This window comes from Phasianus colchicus, chromosome 17 (assembly GCF_987193195.1).
Source record: "Phasianus colchicus chromosome 17, bPhaCol1.hap1.1, whole genome shotgun sequence".
Taxonomy (NCBI): Eukaryota; Metazoa; Chordata; class Aves; order Galliformes; family Phasianidae; genus Phasianus; species Phasianus colchicus.
In genome coordinates, this window is record NC_143452.1 from 9,283,110 (window position 1) to 9,300,969 (window position 17,860).

General features: G+C 52.7%; 2 protein-coding genes across 2 annotated transcripts; both read right to left on the minus strand.

The window, feature by feature from the left end:
* Positions 1–3,684: 3,684 nt before the first annotated feature.
* PPDPF (pancreatic progenitor cell differentiation and proliferation factor) lies at positions 3,685–5,998 on the minus strand. The gene is made up of 5 exons (XM_031591347.2): positions 5,858–5,998; positions 5,131–5,219; positions 4,533–4,610; positions 4,260–4,356; positions 3,685–4,008 (listed from the first exon to the last, which is right to left on the minus strand). Exons 2-5 carry the CDS (start codon positions 5,183–5,185, stop codon positions 3,897–3,899), a joined length of 342 nt encoding a protein of 113 aa, XP_031447207.2. The 5' UTR covers positions 5,186–5,219; positions 5,858–5,998; the 3' UTR covers positions 3,685–3,896.
* A 3,925-nt stretch (positions 5,999–9,923) lies between these two features.
* SRMS (src-related kinase lacking C-terminal regulatory tyrosine and N-terminal myristylation sites) lies at positions 9,924–16,466 on the minus strand. The gene is made up of 8 exons (XM_090151941.1): positions 15,985–16,466; positions 14,062–14,183; positions 13,144–13,310; positions 12,080–12,218; positions 11,528–11,686; positions 10,860–11,041; positions 10,561–10,717; positions 9,924–10,246 (listed from the first exon to the last, which is right to left on the minus strand). Exons 1-8 carry the CDS (start codon positions 16,338–16,340, stop codon positions 10,053–10,055), a joined length of 1,476 nt encoding a protein of 491 aa, XP_090008067.1. The 5' UTR covers positions 16,341–16,466; the 3' UTR covers positions 9,924–10,052.
* Positions 16,467–17,860: the final 1,394 nt, after the last annotated feature.

Here is a 17,860-nt window from a genome sequence, read left to right on the forward strand (position 1 = left end):
AGGAGCAATGAAGACAGCAGTGTGGGACAGAAAGACAGGGGAAGAAGGAGGAGGGGATCTGAGGTCCTGCAGTCAGCACATGATGCTGATAACTTTAAATTGGAACCAGTGGTATAAAAATAACTTCTGGCAGAAAAAGCAAGATGCCCAAGCCCTCTCACCACCAGCCAGCTGGGGCTGGTGTCTGGTGTCACCCTGATGGGACAGCAGTGCTGGGCTCACACAGGCACTCAACAGTACTGGGATGAGCAATCCGGAGCTTCCTTCAGGTCATCATAACCACCAACTCCTGGGTACTGCAGAGATCTGAGGCAACAATATTGAAGGGTCACAGCTTAAAAGCCTTTTAAAGTGTCCTCAGGGCCATCTGGGGTATGAGTGATGCTCCTCAAGAAACCTCTTCTGCACAAAACGGATAAGTTATGGGGTTGAAACAGGGAAATCAGCATCCCATCCCACAGCTGGCTGCTTGTGGGTATTCATGTCCAAAATTCAGAGGAAGAGGGACTGGAAGCATCCTGGACACCCCCAGTTGAATTAGATTACCTGACCAACAGCACCTTCAGCTGCACATCCTTTGCACCAGTTGCAAAGGCAAAAGAGCTTGTGGGCTCTCAGCCAAAATTCAGCCTTGGAGGGAAAACCATCATAAAATGCCTGATTTTTGCTCACTGAGCTGAGCAGCACCCATGGGTTACAGTGCACATCCCCAGGTCCACTGCAGCAGCTCCTCCCCTAAACTTGAGTTTCTTCTGAAGATTTTAACTCCTTCACTGCTCTTCACCTTCCCCACAACCATCTCAGCATTGCTGCTAAAATACAGCTCCTTCCTTCTCTCTGAGATGCTGACGCATTTTGGCACAACTCCGAGTTTGGAAAAGCCTGCATTCATCCTGAGGACAGCTCTTATTGAACCACAGAGCAAAACCAGCCCCCATCTCCTGCCCACCTCCTACAAAGGGCTGCTGGTGGTACCTGGCTGACAGCAGGAACACTGGCTGCATCCAGAGGGAGAAACGAGGACCGCAATGAGCACATTCAGTGCTGACCCAGCCTCTCTCGAAGCCCCTCTTATATTTAGCAAAGGATTTGTTTCACATTCACTGAATGACAGCAAAATTTTCCCTCGATCCCATGAAGGAGATGCTGTTCCAGCAGTTGCCTGCATCCTGCTGAGCACTGGGATGGTTTCTGCCAAAAAATTACCCCATTTTCCCAGCTTTGGGATCAGTTTGCTGATCATACACCAGCTTGGGGTAATTTCCTTCATGCGTTATCCTCCATACCGACGACTGAGAACGCAACAGGCAGAACAAAAGCAGGGAGTAGCCCGGCCATTCCCAGCACATCCCCACGTTATCACTGCGACCCAAACCCTCGTGGGCAGAGGATGGATCCGTTCCGGTAGGTGGCAGCAGCTGCCCACGCCGGCACGGAGCAACACGATGCTGAAGATGGGAAAAACGGGAGGAGGAGGAGGAGAGGTTCCCCAACTGGTGCCTGGTCCCCATAGAGGCTCCGCTGGAACACAGAGCCCTGAAAGCCAGGTGAATAAATAAGGAGAAAGACAAGCAGAGAATTTGCTCCAAAGCAAAACGCATGGAGAGACTTGGTTACTTGGAGACTGTAATTAGAGGGAAAATTGAAGGAAAAAAGAAAAGGCAATCTATCCAAATTCTGTTGTCCGTTCGCTTTTAAAGTGATTGATTCTTGATCGATACAAACGAAATTTGGCTTACTCTCTTCCATACACATAGCACAGGCTTTGTGCTGGGAAATCAGCCCGATTCTCACCCCACCCCCCTCAATCCCCCACTGCTGCTCTGCCCATCTGTCCGCCTGCCCAGTATCATCCCAGAGCTCCCCCATCACCGCCTGCAGAGCCCACTGTGGTCCCATTGCCCTCCTGTGAACCCACTCCACACCCATCCCATCCCTCCTCACCCAACATGAGGCTCCCCAAGCCCAGCTGCAGGTCCTGCAACCATTTCTCAGATACGTTTTGCTGGAGGCCAAAACCCATCCACACAGAGACCAACTTCTCCTACATTGCTCCATTGTGACCCTGCTGCCACTGTGCTTTATAAAGCAGGCTGAGACACGGGTGTAAGCAGTGCTGTTGCACAAAGGGAAGAGGAAGTGTTTGTGCATCTCTGCTCTATCATTAATTAAAGCTATTATCCCACTCGGGCACGGTGGAATACAAAGCCATTCTGTTCCCACCAGAAAGAATGTAGCCCATTATAGATTGTACTCTGTGTATCAAATACATTTTTATTACTCTATACATTAGAGGGGCATAGGATACAGGAATGCATCTGTCAGGAAGCATTTGAGGAGGATCAGAAATGCCATCAACTTCACTAAAACAGAAGTGACTTCTCAGCCCTGGAGCACCCAGTTTCAGCCTTTCCATCCTCTCTTTTTAAGCCATGTTAACCTCCAGAGCCCATTTCCCAGAGCTCCCTTTGCTTTGCAGCCAATGGGATCAGGAACATTTGCACACAGCAGGGCCAGCCTGGAGGTTCCAGGGACCCCCAGGTCAGCCCCCCTAACAGAGCATGAGGCAGAAAAACAAATCCTGGTGCTGGGCACAAAACCACCACAGGGCTGTTCAAACAGTTGGGATTTGCACAGTCAAAGTCCATCACAGCCTTCAGCAAACTTATTTCCTGGAAAGCACCAAGCCAGCACCATCAGTGGGGGAACTGAGGCAAAGTGGGAGGGACTTAGTCCTGAGCTGCACAACACACATCTCTGCTCTTGGTCCCCAAAACTCTGGGTAGGTTTTCCTCCCCCAGGAACTAGATCTGACCCTCAGTGGTCATGGGGTGGACAAGCAAACAGCAATATTGATTTTGCCTGTGCCTGCAGCACACAGACCCACTGCTCCCAGCCTCACCCTGCTCAGGGGACAAGCAGCAATGCTGGGATTGCACCCAGAGCCGTGCTCGCCCTATTCCCACCTCTACTTGCTTTTAAACAAAAAGGACTTTTTTCCCCCTTTTTTCACCCAGTACACACGTGGTTTCCCACAGACCTTTTGCTAAAAGCAAACTGGAGCAGGACTCCACTTCTTTAAGTTTGCTCCTGCCCTGAAGTTTGTTGGGCTCCTGTCCTGCACACAGGGGCCTGCAGGCTCCTGTTTTTGTAGTGCTCCAGTGAGCAGCACGCCCCAGTAATCAGCTGGTCAGCAGAAGGGTCACAGACTAATTGATGGCAAAACCAGCCAGAGCTCAGCACAAACAGCCAGCTACACAACAACACTGCCCATCTTCATTAACCCCCCCCACTCTCCCTCCTCCCACACTCCTACCCCAAGCACAGCAGCCCTGCACAGCAGCACACCCTGCACGTAACTGCAGCAAATGTGTGCAGCACCAGCAGGGATGTGCTGTGCAGCCACGCAGGGAGAACAGGGTGCAGCAGGCGCCTGCAGAATTGCAGTGGTAAAGCCAGATCCTGCTCACATGCAAAACACCCCTGCACCAGTGAGTCATGCTGGCATGACCACGCTGTCTGGCTCAGAGCTACTCACCTCCTGCAGAAGTCCCTCCCAGCATTATAGCCATGCTGGAAACACTGGACAGAGACTGCATGGCCTCCAGGATCGACCCCATCCACACCCATTGCTTGACCCCAGACTGGCAGACCCCTCACCACAGTGAAGAACAACCCACAGCATTCTAAAAGGCTGCTTGAGTTTATTAGTAGCCATCGTACAAGTACAAAGTCAATAAACGTGCGTTACCGAATCTGCACAGAAAAAGCATAGTTGCATCAAGAAATAGTAAAAGGCTGGTGTACAAATTGCTGGGGGATTGCTGCCTTGTCTTACCCCAAAGCAGCACATACATCTGCAAGCAGCTCTGTGGGGAAGGGAAGGGCCATGCAGCTCAGGATGAGGGCCCGATGCCCGGCTCGCTGGCATGCCGCCTGCGTCCTGCTCCTGCTGCCGGCACCAGCCCACATGCCAGGGGCCCCACGGACACTGGCAGTGCTCCCAAGCTGCAAGAGAAGAAAATGTTGAGTCAGGAAAGCAGCATGGTGCTTTGTGCTCAACCTGCCTTTTTTTCCCCCCACAGTCTAACAGCAGGTGGTGAAGACCCACGAGATGTCACCTATGGGTCAGGATGCGCCATGGGGACGTGGTTCCCAAACACCCAGGTTAGGAGGTACCCTGAGGATGTGGCATGGGCATCCCTGGGTGCTGCACAGCGGTTCTGCCCCCATATCTTTATCCAGGGCAAAGTACTCACCTCTCTGGGGACTCTGACACAGTTGTCATGGCAGGGTGATTTGTCTTCCCGAAGAAGAAGCTGGCCCACCACTGTTCAGGGTCAGATTTGGGCAGACCTGGAGGACAGCAGAGGTCAGTGCATACTGGGCAGCCCCAATGCCATCCCAGAGGAGAGGCTGGGACAGCTCTGGTAAGTGCACAGCTACATGCTGTCCTCAGTGCTTCCATATAGATTTCTAAAGGCAGAATGTTCTCGCTGGGACACGTAGGCGATGTATTCCCATGCACTCACCCGGGTGGTGGGGGATGACCTCCCCAGCATACTCAGAGCTACTGCAAGAGCTGTTGCTGGATGTGGAGCTCAGACGCCCTGCAGAGAAATTGGAGCCATCAGGAAGGAAACACGGAGAGATGGCAAGTTGGCCAACAACATAAAGGTGTTTTGTGTTGGCCAACTTGCCATTTTCTGCAGGAAAACAGTTCCACCCCCAACGACATTATTTAATGGCTTGGCCTTGCAAGGAGCACTTCAGAAGCTTTTACAGATGTCTCAAGGTCAAGAGGATGCTGATTCCTGCACTTAATCTGCACAGCTTTAACCCAACTGCTGTAAGCCTGTTCCTAGTTTGAGCTCAAAAGAAATATTTCAGTTCCCTTGGAGCACAAAGCCACCCCCCAGAGAGGCACCAGTGGCTGCCACGGCCCAGAGAGGCTTTGCAGCTCATTTCCACAGCAGTGCATAATGCCTACAACTCATAACCTTATAACAGGCAGAGGAGCTGGCACAACTGCTCCCCAGCTGGTCGGAGCTGCTAGACACCCTTCTTCCTTGCCAAGGAGCTCCTGTGGGCTCCCAGCAACTCTCCACACCCCACGTGCTCTGCTCTTACTTCGGTGATAGTTGTGTGTGGCCATAAGCGAGCCGCTCGATGGGATGGAGGCCATGGCTCTGGGTCCTGGGTTTGTGCTGATGGAAAACCTGCAAGTAAAGGAACAGCCATGATTGCAGGGGGACCAGACTGCTTATTTTGTAAAAGATTTGACCACACCAGGTACGACACCCAGCAGAGTCCTCCAGTGTGTCAATCTGCAGCTGTAGAGCTCTGGCTCAGAGCTTTGTGCAAAGCCAAAATAATTCCCTTGAAAACAACTGCTTGCACAGCCTCAGTGCAACAACTTCCCGGGGCCCAGCACAGTTGTTTTGCTTCTCTGCAGCAATCCTGCTACCTCCCTTGAGTCAACGCTTCAGAGTTGTGAAATCTCAGTGTGAAGTTGCGTAAGGAACTTGGTGGGGATGCAAGATGAGGCTCTGTGCAGTGGGTGCAGCCCAGCACCCACCGGGGCAACGCACCCATATTGAGCTGCAGTGCTGGGGAAACTGAGGCACGGCACTACCCGGGCTGACCCCCACGCGTCACCCACACGGGATTACAGCAGCCACGGTCAGAGGGCTCAACTCCATCCCCTAAGCCCTCAGGGTGAATCAGACCCATCCAGCCCCTCCCAAAGCAGCCCCCTCCCCACTTCCCCCCCAACACACCGCTGTAACGATGCTCAAAGCTGAGCTAACCCGCCATCCAGCACCCCCAACCCATCCCTGAAGGCTCTGCAGCGCACCTGGCCGGCACTAGGGCCCAGCGGGGTCCGGAGGAGGAAGGGGAGGGTAAAGGGGCCCGGCGGGGCCGCTCGGAGCCCCCGCCGGAGGGAGCGCAACAACCGCTACCGCTCCGCACGGCCTGAGCCGCGGCGCTGCCAGGCCCAACCCCCCCCTACCCCGTTTATATAGCACATGTAGCCACGCCCCTAATCGCACAGCCAATCAGATTGCGGAGAGTTCATGGACACGCCCACTCCGTCCCGAAGGGGGCGGGGCTTGCAGGCGGTGCGCGCTGTTCTGGCGGGGTGGGTCACGGCGGGTTCCGAAGATTTCGGCTGATTTGTGAAGTTTGGTGCGAAGACATTTAAAAAAGGCCAAGCAAAAATACGTTTCCCCCAAGGGAAAAGCTGTCGTTGCTTCTTCACTCTTTAAAACTGTAGCACAAATGCATAAATATCTATTCGAGGGGGTTCTGAACCACTGCACCTGCATCGATTTTGCAGAAGAGTGTTTTAATTTAGGAGAAAAAGCCTTGTACAACCCATACTGAAGCATAACGAACCAGTCGGCGGGGTTCCTCCCCCTTTCACCTGTGATTCTAGTCATTAATCAGTTACTCATTAAGCACAGGGCAAGCAGCCAGCCTGAACCCAGCTCCCCCCACCTGCCCCATGGCAGTGCTCCTGCAGACCCAACAGCCCCAGCAGCTCTAAGAACAGCCTTGGCACCACCTGGCTCGAGGCTCTGCTGTCCCACTATAGGATGCTGCTGCAGGTCCGGGCTGTGCTCCAAGGAGCAGCTTCATCTCCGTGTAGATTTTTTCCATAGAGAGGAATATCACTGCTTTAGCTCACATTTGTTGTGTTTTAATAGCAGTGCTTTAGGGCAGGGCTCCTTGCTTCACTTGGCAGCTGCACGGCCAGGCCACGAGCACGTCCCCATATAACCCTGCAGCAAAGCTTTGCCTGAGTGAGCTGGAGCCTGGCCAACAGCCCCAGCCCTCCCTAAAACAACCTCACACAGGCTGAGCTGTGCCTGACGGTGTTCAGCAGGCATTTGGATAATGCCCTCAATAATTTGCGTTGACTTTTGCTTAGCGCTGAAGTGATTGAGCTGTTGGACTTGATCTTTGAAGGCCCCTTCCAGCTGTTCTAGTCCATTTCATTCCCACCACTAATGATAAGAGGAAACCCAAAACTTTCAGAAGACTTTAGAGCTGCCTCAAGGCTGCACTCAGGTTTTTGGTTTTGCACCCAGGGAGGTGAGAGTGACCCAAGGAGAGGCCAGGTGTCATGGCAGGGTCATGCCAGAGAGCACAGCGCCAGCAGCTTGGTGAACTGGGAATTGCAACTCAGCCCATACCTCCCTTTACTGATGCATTGTGCACCAGACTGGGACAGTGAGAGATTCACTGGGTGACACAGGAGAGAAAAGCAGGGTACCCCATAGCCCTACCTAAAGACCTTCCCCCCTATTTCCACAGGGCTTTCTGTTGGAGGAGCAAATTGGTTTGCTATCAAGTGCCAGCATCCCACCAGGGACCAGCGTCCCCTTCCTCACCTGCTGCCCCATGCTGCTTTCCAAGACTCAGCCTTTTGGCTGTTGATTAACTCACATATTTGGGCAAAAATAACTTGTGCTTTCACCTTGCCCTTGGCCCTCACTACTGCCTTTGTGCCATCCCTTTGCTGTCAGAGGAGCTCCTACAACAGCCCAGTATGAGAAATATTTGCTTTCATTTCCTACATTTTGCCACTTTGGGATTTTTTTTATTTTTTTTTCCTTGCAGAAACTTTGCTTCTCCCTGACCCTTCACAAAGGCTAAAGTGGGATGTTAAAAATAGGAACAAACGACACATGCATTGCCTTAGTCTGGCACTGTTTCCAAATGCCACTTGGACAACTTGGATCCATGAAGAGAACACGTGCCAGGCTGAGACAGAGCAGTGGATGTCTCTAATACGTGTCTGCAGTGCCTACCCTATGGCAATTTGGAAAGGAACAGGGCCCCTGCAGGTAGGGCACAGCCTGGTTCCCCATTGCATCTCCAGCTCTGGTGGGAGATGAGGCTGAGATGCTGTGATAAAAGAAAATGTAAGTGCTGCTCCAGCTATGCATTCATTCCAAAAGCAAATATAGACTCAGAGAAATGCCAGAACCCAGCAGACAAAGCTGGAGACAAACCCAAGCAATGCAGCAGCTGCAGAGGAGGAAGGAGAAGCTGCTGTGAGCACTGCCAGCTTGGCTATGTTCTCATATCCCCGCACCCCCTCTCTGCATTGTGACATTGCTGCTGCATGGTGAGCTGTTGCAGGACAGCTGCATGCAGGATGAGCGCACGCAGGCTCCAACCTGCAACCCTAAACATTCCCAGCACCTTCTGCTTCACTTTTAGCACCACCTCGTGGCAACAAGGCCATCATATCCCAGGACCTTCCTGGCATGCAATAAATCCATCACCTATCGGATGCAGCTTCAGACTCTGGTTTCACATTAGACTGCGCTGTATGAAGTGCTCGATCAGACTGCAAAATGCTTTCAGGATGAAAGTTTCCTCTTGTGCCAAACACCAGTCAGCCCAATGGGTTGCTTTTTCCAGATGGGAACAGTCAAGTCCAGAGCTGCACTTTTCCCTGGACACGGACACAACTTAGGAGCATCACAGCTCCCGAGGTCTCAGGAATTTTCTGGGGGTTCAGAGGAAACGTGCCCCAATCCTGGAGTATTGAACGCCTAAGCTGCATTCCCACCTCCCCTTTTTGCAGGCCCCTGATCACAGAGCCTTGCTCAATTAACACTGGATTCTTTTCCACTATTTTGCACAGCGTGGTTGCTTCTCAGACAAGGAGAGCAGTGCTTAAACTTTTTAATTTCATATACTCCACCCCCGCTGTCCCTGCACCTTGGCACTGCTTCCACTGCTGCTTTTCATTGGGTCTTTTCAGTGCTGCCAGGGACAGTCCAGCCCCAGGGAGTGTGTATGCAATGGGCAAAAGGAACAAACGGTGTCCCTGGGTCCATAAGGAGGAAGTTCAGGAGGCTCCCATGATGCTGCACACCAAGGGACTTTGTGAGCTGATGGGAGCATCTCTTGGCTTTGCCCCAAGAAGAGATCTGTGCATCCTCAGAGCTGCTCCTAAGCAGAAGAGCCACAGCTGTGACCCTAAATCCCAAACTTGACCTGGCTATTTTCCAGCATCTCCACTCCCTTTGCTCACTGAAACATCCCTCATCTCACCATGGTTGTTCTCCCTGCAGCAGTAACACCATGGCCTTGTATTTGCAGGAGCCAGAGGGCCTTAGGAAACCATAGCAATAAGTTAAATGCCTCTACGCTGCAGCAAAACAGGGTGAAGCTGTTCTTACCTGCAGCGCTGCCTCTATTCCAACTGTCAACCCATCCCCACCATGCCCAGGGAGGTGGTGGGATCCCCATACCTGCAGGAGTTCAAGAAACACGGAGATATGGCACTGAGGGACATGGTTATTGGGTATGGTGGGGTGGGTTGGCTTTGGATTGGATGGTCTTGAAGGTCTTTTCCAACCTTCATGATTCTACGGCTCTGTGAGAAGGCAGGAAGGTGACCAAAGCAATGAGTTGGAGAGGAGCAGCCAGGACAGGAGCTGCCTATTTCCACCTGGAGAAACAGAGACCAGAGACACATTTCTGTTTGCACACAAAACGGTTCCATCTGGGTTTGCAAGATTGGGACTGGTTGCAACCCACTGCCTTTTGGCAGGGCAGCATGCAGAAGGCAGCAGGGATGGAGCCACACGCATTTATTGACAAGGACACCAGACACACAGTACAAGAAAACCAAGCAGAGCCACAACTGAAAACAAACTGCAAACCTTCATGTTGGTGTGGGGATGGCAGGAAACTCCCACCCTACTGGCTGAATGGAGCTGTGAACTGGGTGATGTCTTCACAACCACGGGGCTTTCTAAGACTGCTGCACAGCCAAGCTCCAGTAATGAATTCACACTTTCATTGCCTTTTCCCTTGGCCACCTCCCTGCATCCTCACCAAGAGGGTCCAGGGGCTGTTTGTTGGGGTTTTTTTTTTCTGGGGGGGGGGGGGGGGGGAGCACAGGGGGCACAGGGGGATGGGACATGTGCTTTCCTTCAAGTCCTATGGGAGGGCAACCATAAGGAAGGAGACGTTTGGCAAGAGCTGGCCCAAAGGGAGTTTTGCAGGAAGGGTGGGAAGGTCCCTCAGGACACGGTGTTGAGCAGCCGCCTGTAGATGATGCCCAACTTTTCCCGCAGTGCCAGGAAGGTGGGCCGCTCCTCCGTGTTGCCACTCCAGCACTCCAACATGATGCTGTAAATCTCAGGAGGGCAGGAGCTGGGCCGGGGAAGGCGGTAGCCCCTGGTGATTTGTCGTATGGTTTCTTGGTTTGTCATTCCTGCAAGGGAATAGAAGATGCCCTTCACTTTAATGTTTCCAAAGGACGTACTGAGGGTAGACCTGTAATGGGCCAAGAGATCAACCAGTGTTGCTTGGAAACGGCTTCTGCCACAGGTTTGGTTTGAGAGAGATCATTCAGCCCATACCACCTTCCAGATCCCTCCGCAAACACCAAAATTCCCCTGAACAATAACCATATCATGTGCCAGGAGATGCTTCCACTTCCATTGCAGAAGGGATAATACGACAATTCCTGACACATTGACTTTTGAAGAGCATGGGTGAGATACTGGAAGGGACCATCGGCCCTACCTTCATATGGAATCTGCCCATATGTGAAAACTTCATAGAGCAGAATGCCATAGGACCAGACATCGGATTTGAGGGAGTAGGTGCGGTAGTTGGCTGCCTCAGGGGCTGTCCATTTCACTGGGATTTTGGTGCTGCTGCTGGTGGAATAAATGTCATCCTGAAAAACAAAGGGAGACGGTGTTTGAGGGCTTGCAAGATGAGTGCAGCTGCTGCTTTTAGGGCTTTGCCTTGGAGGCCATGGGAAGGGGTCAACAGGTGATGGCTGCAGTGTGGGGCAGCTCAGTGACCCACTGACTGACCTTGAGGAGCCGGGCCAGTCCAAAGTCAGCAATTTTGCAGGTGAGCTCCTCTCCCACCAGGATGTTTCTGGCCGCCAAGTCCCGGTGGACGATGTGCTTCTCCTCCAGGTACCTCATCCCATCTGCAACCTGGCAGGCGATGTTGAGCAGGTGGGAGGTGCTCAGGGACTTCCCTTCAGGACCTGTCAACCCAAATGATCCAGGCATTTGAGGCAAACTAGTAACATTTATTTTAGGGTGTTCAGGGTTGAAAGGAGACCCTGTGCCGGAAGCGTGGGAGAAGATGTTGTGGGAAACATGAAAAACTCAAATCTGAGGTCAGGGCTGTGCTGTGTGGTACATTCATTATGGCCATGTGCTCATCAGGAATGGGACTGCGGTGAGCCTGAGGAGCACCTTGTGCTGCAAGAGCATGCAGATGTCTGCAGCTTGGTCAAAGCTGAAGGTGACCTGCTGCCATGCAAGTCTGCTCCCCATCCATCCTACCTGCAAGCTCCTTCTCCTCCGGCACCAACTGCTGCCAGAGCCCCAGCCCAGAGGTCTGGAGGAGGAGGGATGCACCTGGCAGAAAAACAGGTCTTGGTGGGAGCTGTCGGTCTTGTTTCCCTCAAAGTCTGATTACCAGGTTTGGAAAGGAAATAAAAGCCAAGAAAAATAAACTGACTTACTGTTGAGGTAGCTGTGCAGGTTGCCTTTCCGCATGAGCTCAGTGATGATGTACACAGGCTCATCCAGTGAGCAGACAGCGTGCAGTTGGATCAGCTTCTCATGCCTCAAGCGCTTCAGGTTTTGAATCTCCTTGGTGAAGTCTTCTGCCTTCATGTCAGCTGAGGGAGAAAGCTGCTGTGAGCCCTTTCTCACTCAGACCTTCAGAGCTCTGCACCTCCCATCTGATATAAGGACCTTTATCCTCCCTCATCTCTCAAGCCCCGTATCTGCACACCCTGCATCTCAGGTCCAAATACCCATAAGATGTTTTCCACTGGGCTTTGGATCCCATTTTCATTGTCATTGTTCCATTGAGACTTGACTTATCACAAACCCACTGAGTTGAGCCATGAAGACACAAGCTTGTACAGATCCATACATAGCTACATGCTGGGTCCTACCACTGAGACAGACACGGTGACCAAGAAGACCAGGAAACAAAAGGGCATGAACACTGTGGCAGCAAACAAGACACTCAGTAGGTCACCATTAGCATCTGCCCTTCCACACACCTTTGATGATCTTGATGGCCACGGGCACTGTGTTCCTCCACAGTCCTTCCCACACTTCTCCAAAGTAGCCCTCGCCCAGCTTCCTCCGCAGGGTGAACTCCCAGCGCGGGCGCTCCCAGCCGTCCCTCTCCGGGGGGGTCTGCAGAAGGGGCATGGCATGCTCAGACCCACTGGGACAGCCTGTGCCAGCTGCTGGTCCCGAGCAGGGCAGGGTGCATCAGCCGTGCATCCGGTGTCATGCATCCCTGGAGGTGCCCAAGGCCATGGATGGGACCCTGGGCAACCAGAGCTGGTGGGGGGCAGCCAGTCCTTGGCATAGGGGTTGGGGAGCTGTAAGGTCCCTTCCAACCCAACCGTTCTGTGGTTCTATGATAATGCATAAGTAACTCCTCCTTAGCCCACAAAAATGGCTTTTCTCTATTTCCACCAATAAATAAAAAATGAATAAATTAATATCATTACATATTATGGCTGGTTTAGGCTTCAACTCGTTAAGCATTTATCTCTTAGCCCATTTCACTCTCCAATTATTCACATATTTAATTGTTATTTCTAAGCCATAACTAGCAAATGCAATTCTAATCAGGCAGTGAGCTAGTAATTTGGGATCTGTGCCGTAGCTGGATTTATGAGTGCCACCCTAATTGGCATGAGAACCATAGAAAAAACAAGTGGTCTTATTATTCTCTAGGAAAAATCTGGAAGAGCAGCTATTTCCAGACTCAGTATTGAAGGAATTTGTAACAACGTGGTTTTGAGTCTTTGTCCCAGAGCAAACATTTCAGAAAAGGCTGTGCCTTTTGGCCAGGCCACAAGCTGGGCAAGGCAGCTCTCCATGCACACAAACAACAAGCCCAGCCTTAATACGGCCAATGAATGTGATCTGGAAGTTATACTAACATTATGTTGTAGCTTTTCGTTCAACAAAGCTCAAATCCCAAGTGGATATGTGTTATTTCTGATCTTCCCTATTTAGCTTTTTTCCTTTCTTCCACATCTTTTAGGCTCCAACCCACCCAACCAAGCCCAAAGTGAAAGCATCTGGGGGGCAGCTTCATACGTACCGTGGGGCTGCAGGGCTGCAGCAAGGGGCTCTGGATGACCTTCCAGTTCTCGGTGTAGAAGGCAAGCAGCTCCTCCATGTCGGGGAAGGGGTGACCCCTCTGTATGTACAGGCTGCCTGCGGGGCTCTTGCAGATGCGGAAATGGCTGACTTTGGTGTGGTTGCGCACTGCAGGGGAAGCCCAGGGGGAAAATCTCAGCTCCTTCCCATATCCCCAGTGCCCCCTCCATTGCCTCTCCTGGGATATTTAATTCCGCCTAAAGGAGCCCCGGGGTTCACGCCTCCTTCTGGCATTGCCTGGCTCAGCAGACTGCCAGCTACGGGCGGTGCTGGAGCAGAGAGGCGATGCTTTATGAGAGGAAACCATTCCCATGCAAACGAGCTGCTCAGAGAGCGTCTGAGTTCATCACCGCGTGGGGTCGGTGAATCAGGAGCAGCTGTACCTGCAGAAAGCACGCTGCAGCACAGAGCTATGGCTTGCCAGGAGCTGGAGATGTTTGACTTGGATCAGACCACGCTGCAATGACGCTGCCTGGCCTGAAACTCCCCACGCTCAGCTTGCTGTGCACAGGAGCACACCAGGCCCTGACACCTTACAGACAAACGTCAGACTACAAAAGCCACCAGCATGAAATCCCAGGAGTTAGTGCTGCAAAACCGTCATTAAACTGCTGTAATGTGCTCACAGCTCTCATAGTTCAGATGGAAACGATGCACTTTCCTTTGCCACGGTAACGCAGTGATCCGTACCTACACCTGTTAGCTTTTAGGAAGCAGTTAGCTCCTTTTAACAAGGTGCTGTAGAGCACTCAAAGCATATTTCTACTTTTCTCTCCACATGTTGATTGAGCTGCTCCTGGGGACCAGCCTGACTTCTTTCTCTGTGCTCATTTTCTCAGGATAATTACTCCAAAATTACCTGAGAGAGAGTACTCGCCCCTGCTGCTCTCACTGTCCCGGACAAGGAAGGAGCCATGCTGGTTAGGAGGCGAGAGGAGCAGCTGCTCGGCCTCACTGCGGCTGATCTTGCTGAAATACCACCTGGGGGAGAGCAGAGGGCAGTCAGAGCTGGGGCAGATTCCCAGTAGGGATGGGGCAGTGATTAGGATGGGGCAGAGTGCAGTGGTGCTGTACATGCTGTGCATGGGGCAAGGATGAGCATCATAGCGACTGCACCGGGGCTGCTTTGTTTCACTGCTCTCACAGGCACTCGATGCATTTTATCACAGCTTTCTAACTGCAGATGCTTTCCTTGTGTTTCGTTGGAATGCTCGGCAGAAGGTGCCTTTCATCCCTCTCCAAATAATCTGCTCATAACCACGTGCCCCAAGACCCAAATAATGGGTATTTCCAGTTCATCCTCTGCGTGCACCAGAGCAAGGCTACAGGCTGTTTTATCTTCACACCATGCTCAGAATTAGGAAGTTCTTTCTCTTTTCCCCTCTCGTAGATACAGCTCCAAAGGTGGCTCAGGTGCACCCAATTCCATTTCCAGGGAAAGGATGCACATTGCCCCACCTGGGAAGGAGGGTATGAGACCCCAAATGGATCCCCAATTTGGGAGGTTTCCTCCCACAGCTCTGTGCACTGCAGCTGCCCTTTGCTGCACCGGATGCACTGCTATCAGCAATGCTGAGCCACAAGGGAGTACCCAACCAAACCCTTCTTTCATGCACGAAATCTCCAGCAAGAAAAAGCAGGTTGGTGGCTGGGGCCTGACGCCTGTGTGACGCACAGGAGCCTGGGGAAGAAGCTGCTTCCTTCCAGCTGGGATGCACAAAGCTGGAGGTTTCATCATTAGCCGGGATTGCCAGCATCTGCTGTGTGGGAAATTAACCATGATGGGCTTACTGCAGCAAGGCAAATTAGCACCCAGCTGAGACCTGTGGCTCCGCACAGTCTGTGTGCTCCCAACTCGCTTCGGCTGCCTCTTGGCATCACCCTCACCTCTGCTCTCAGAACACATGTAGATACATAGACACAAACACCCATCCCACTTCAGCGGATGCAATGGGAACACAGCAGGGAGCCAAACCCACCAGGTATGTGCAGGTGTGGTCCCAAATCGAGCCAATTTGCCTCATAGTGTAGGCAGGGTGGGGAGCGAGGGAGGGGCTCTGGTTGCAATCTGTGCCCCTTTATCTCAGCATGGAGGGGCTGCAGGAGCCCTGAGGGAGCACAGGGATCCCACACCCACCCACATCCTGCTCACTGACTCAGTGCTGGGGAGCACCGATGTCTCAGGGCGCTTTACCCAGCATGTCACGACTGGGCTACCTTATGTAAGGATGAGTCCAGGCTTTTCCTGGATGAGAATGGTAACCCAGCTCCACACAGATGGGAGAGGCAACAGCAGGGAGGGGAACCCCATCCTGGATGCACCAGAACAGTGTAGGCATGGCTTGGTCCTAATGAATCCTGACAGCTCTCAACTCAAACACTTCTCTCTATTCTCACAGGCTCTTTGGAGCTGACACAAGCTGGACCTGGTGGTTTCCCCAGCTCCATTCCTCTCCACTTAAAGGGAAAAGGAACCAGAGCAAGCAGGGACCTGTTTTGGTACATTACTGCACTGTGTCCCAGCTGAGCACACCTAGTCCTGTGCTGGAATAATACATACAGGAGGGGCACCAGCATCATTGTTCCCAGCCTGTCCCCAGGCTTTGCTCACCATCCTGAACCCCTCCATCCCACTGCTGTCAGCTCCCTCACAGGGATGCCCAGGGGAAGACAAAACCGCAGCACAGCCCTATGAAGGAAGGCTCCCGTTGCCACTCCTGGGCAGGGTTGTGCTGTTCTAGGGCCACCCCCCACCCTACACACAGACAGGTTGGATACTTACGGTCGGTGAGCAGAGGTGCCCTGGCTGAGGTTGGCCACATACGCAGCAGGGACGTATCCCGTGGCTGGTTCCCCCAGCAGCCTCCTGGCTAAGACATAGTCCCCTTCTTCTCTGAGGACACGCAGTTTGTCCCCTGCGTTTACACTCAGTTCATCTGCACTGCGGGCTGTGAAAGCGTATAAAGCGATAAAGAGAGAGGACTTTGGGATGAAGGAAACGCAGCTGGGCTCCGAGTGCAGTGAAACAGAATCAGAACCAAAGTACCCCAGCGAGCAGCTATCCGGGCCGGAGCGGGGCCACAGCTTGTTCCAGAAAGATGTCAAGAAGGTCAAACGCTTGCGGACAAACTGCTCCATCCCTGGAGGAAGCAGCGCCTGGATGTCACCACTCTCCTATTCTCCGGCGCTTCCCAAAGGCACAACGAGGGGCGGGCGGGGAGCTCATGCCGTCGGCCCCGCACCGCAGCGCCCGGCAGCTCTCCACCTCCGTCCCGACCCGCACGCGTCTGGGCGCTCACTGCCACCAACTTCCTATTTCTGAAAGTGAAACCCGTTGGGCTGGTGGGGTGAGTGTGCGGGCGGGACGCGTCTCTGTGTGGGAGACCTGCGGGCACATCTGGCACAGCTGGAGCCGCCACGCCGGGCAGCGCTCGCAGGAGGAGAAAGGCTTCGCCTTTAATTAGGATTTTAACGTGCGCTCTCACGCTCGTTTCCAGAGTGCTGGTAAACACGGCTCGCTGCTCTTTAAGCAGCTCTTGTGATGAGAGGTGGGCTCTCGTTAATGGTCTCGGTCCCCCGTGTGTTGGAGGGCTTTATTTCTCCTTTTTTTTTGAGAGAGAGGAAAGTAGCACTGGAACAGGCTGCCTGGGGAGGTTGTGGAGTTTCCTTCTATGGAGATATTCAAGACCCACCTGAACACCTACTTGTGCAACCTGGTGTGGGGAACCTGCTTTGGCAGGGGGGTTGGACTCAATGATCTCTGGAGGTCCCTTCCAACCCCTACGATTCTCTGATTAAATTAATCTGGAGGAAGTTTGAAGTTCGGGCATTTGCTGGATAGATATTGCAGGGTTTGTAATGCCAGAACCCTGTTCCATTGGGTGCCATGGCCTCCTGTTATCACCCTGCTGAAGCATTTGCCTCTTCCCATTCATTTCTCTTTCTCAGAGCATCTCTAAGGAATTCACTTCCTGATGCCTCAGGATGGGTCCCCCTGGATCAGCCCCAGGTGCCGCCATGCCCCCCACATTAAGCCCTCATCCCCAGCAAAGGATGAAGACACACACAGTGCACGTGGGATGCATTCCTTCAGTTGTCTGAAAATCCACTCTGCTACAAATCCCACCACCAGCCCCCTCAGCAACCCCTGTGTGGGTTTTGTCACTTAACTGTTCCATCTAATTAGTGGGAGTTCTGTGCCTGGCAGTGCTCGGCGATGGCAGCTCCCCCAGGAACTCAGCTCCCGGCCCTGAGCTTGTTATTTTGATCCTCCCCTGCTGTCATGGCTGGGGGGGGGAGTTCATTCTGGGTGTGGAGATGGGCTTTCAAAGAGGTTCTCTAAAATAAATAAATAAAACAGATTAATTCACTGTAGTGGTCTCACCTGGCTGTACAGAGGGGATGGAGAAAAAAGCAAGCCTTCAGCAAAACATTCTTTGCAAAATAGCACCTGGATATATGGGCAATTCTGCCAGATCTTCCCCGCCCACAGCACACAGCCTTGCTGGTGGGGGCACGCACTGATGTTTAATTTTTGCACGTTTTTCCCACCTCAGCCTGGGGAGAGGAACAGAGGATGGAGCTCAGGGTTTGCAACACGTGGGGAGCAAAGTGGCAGCTGTCCCTGTGACAAGGCTGCACCGCATGTTGTGCTCTGT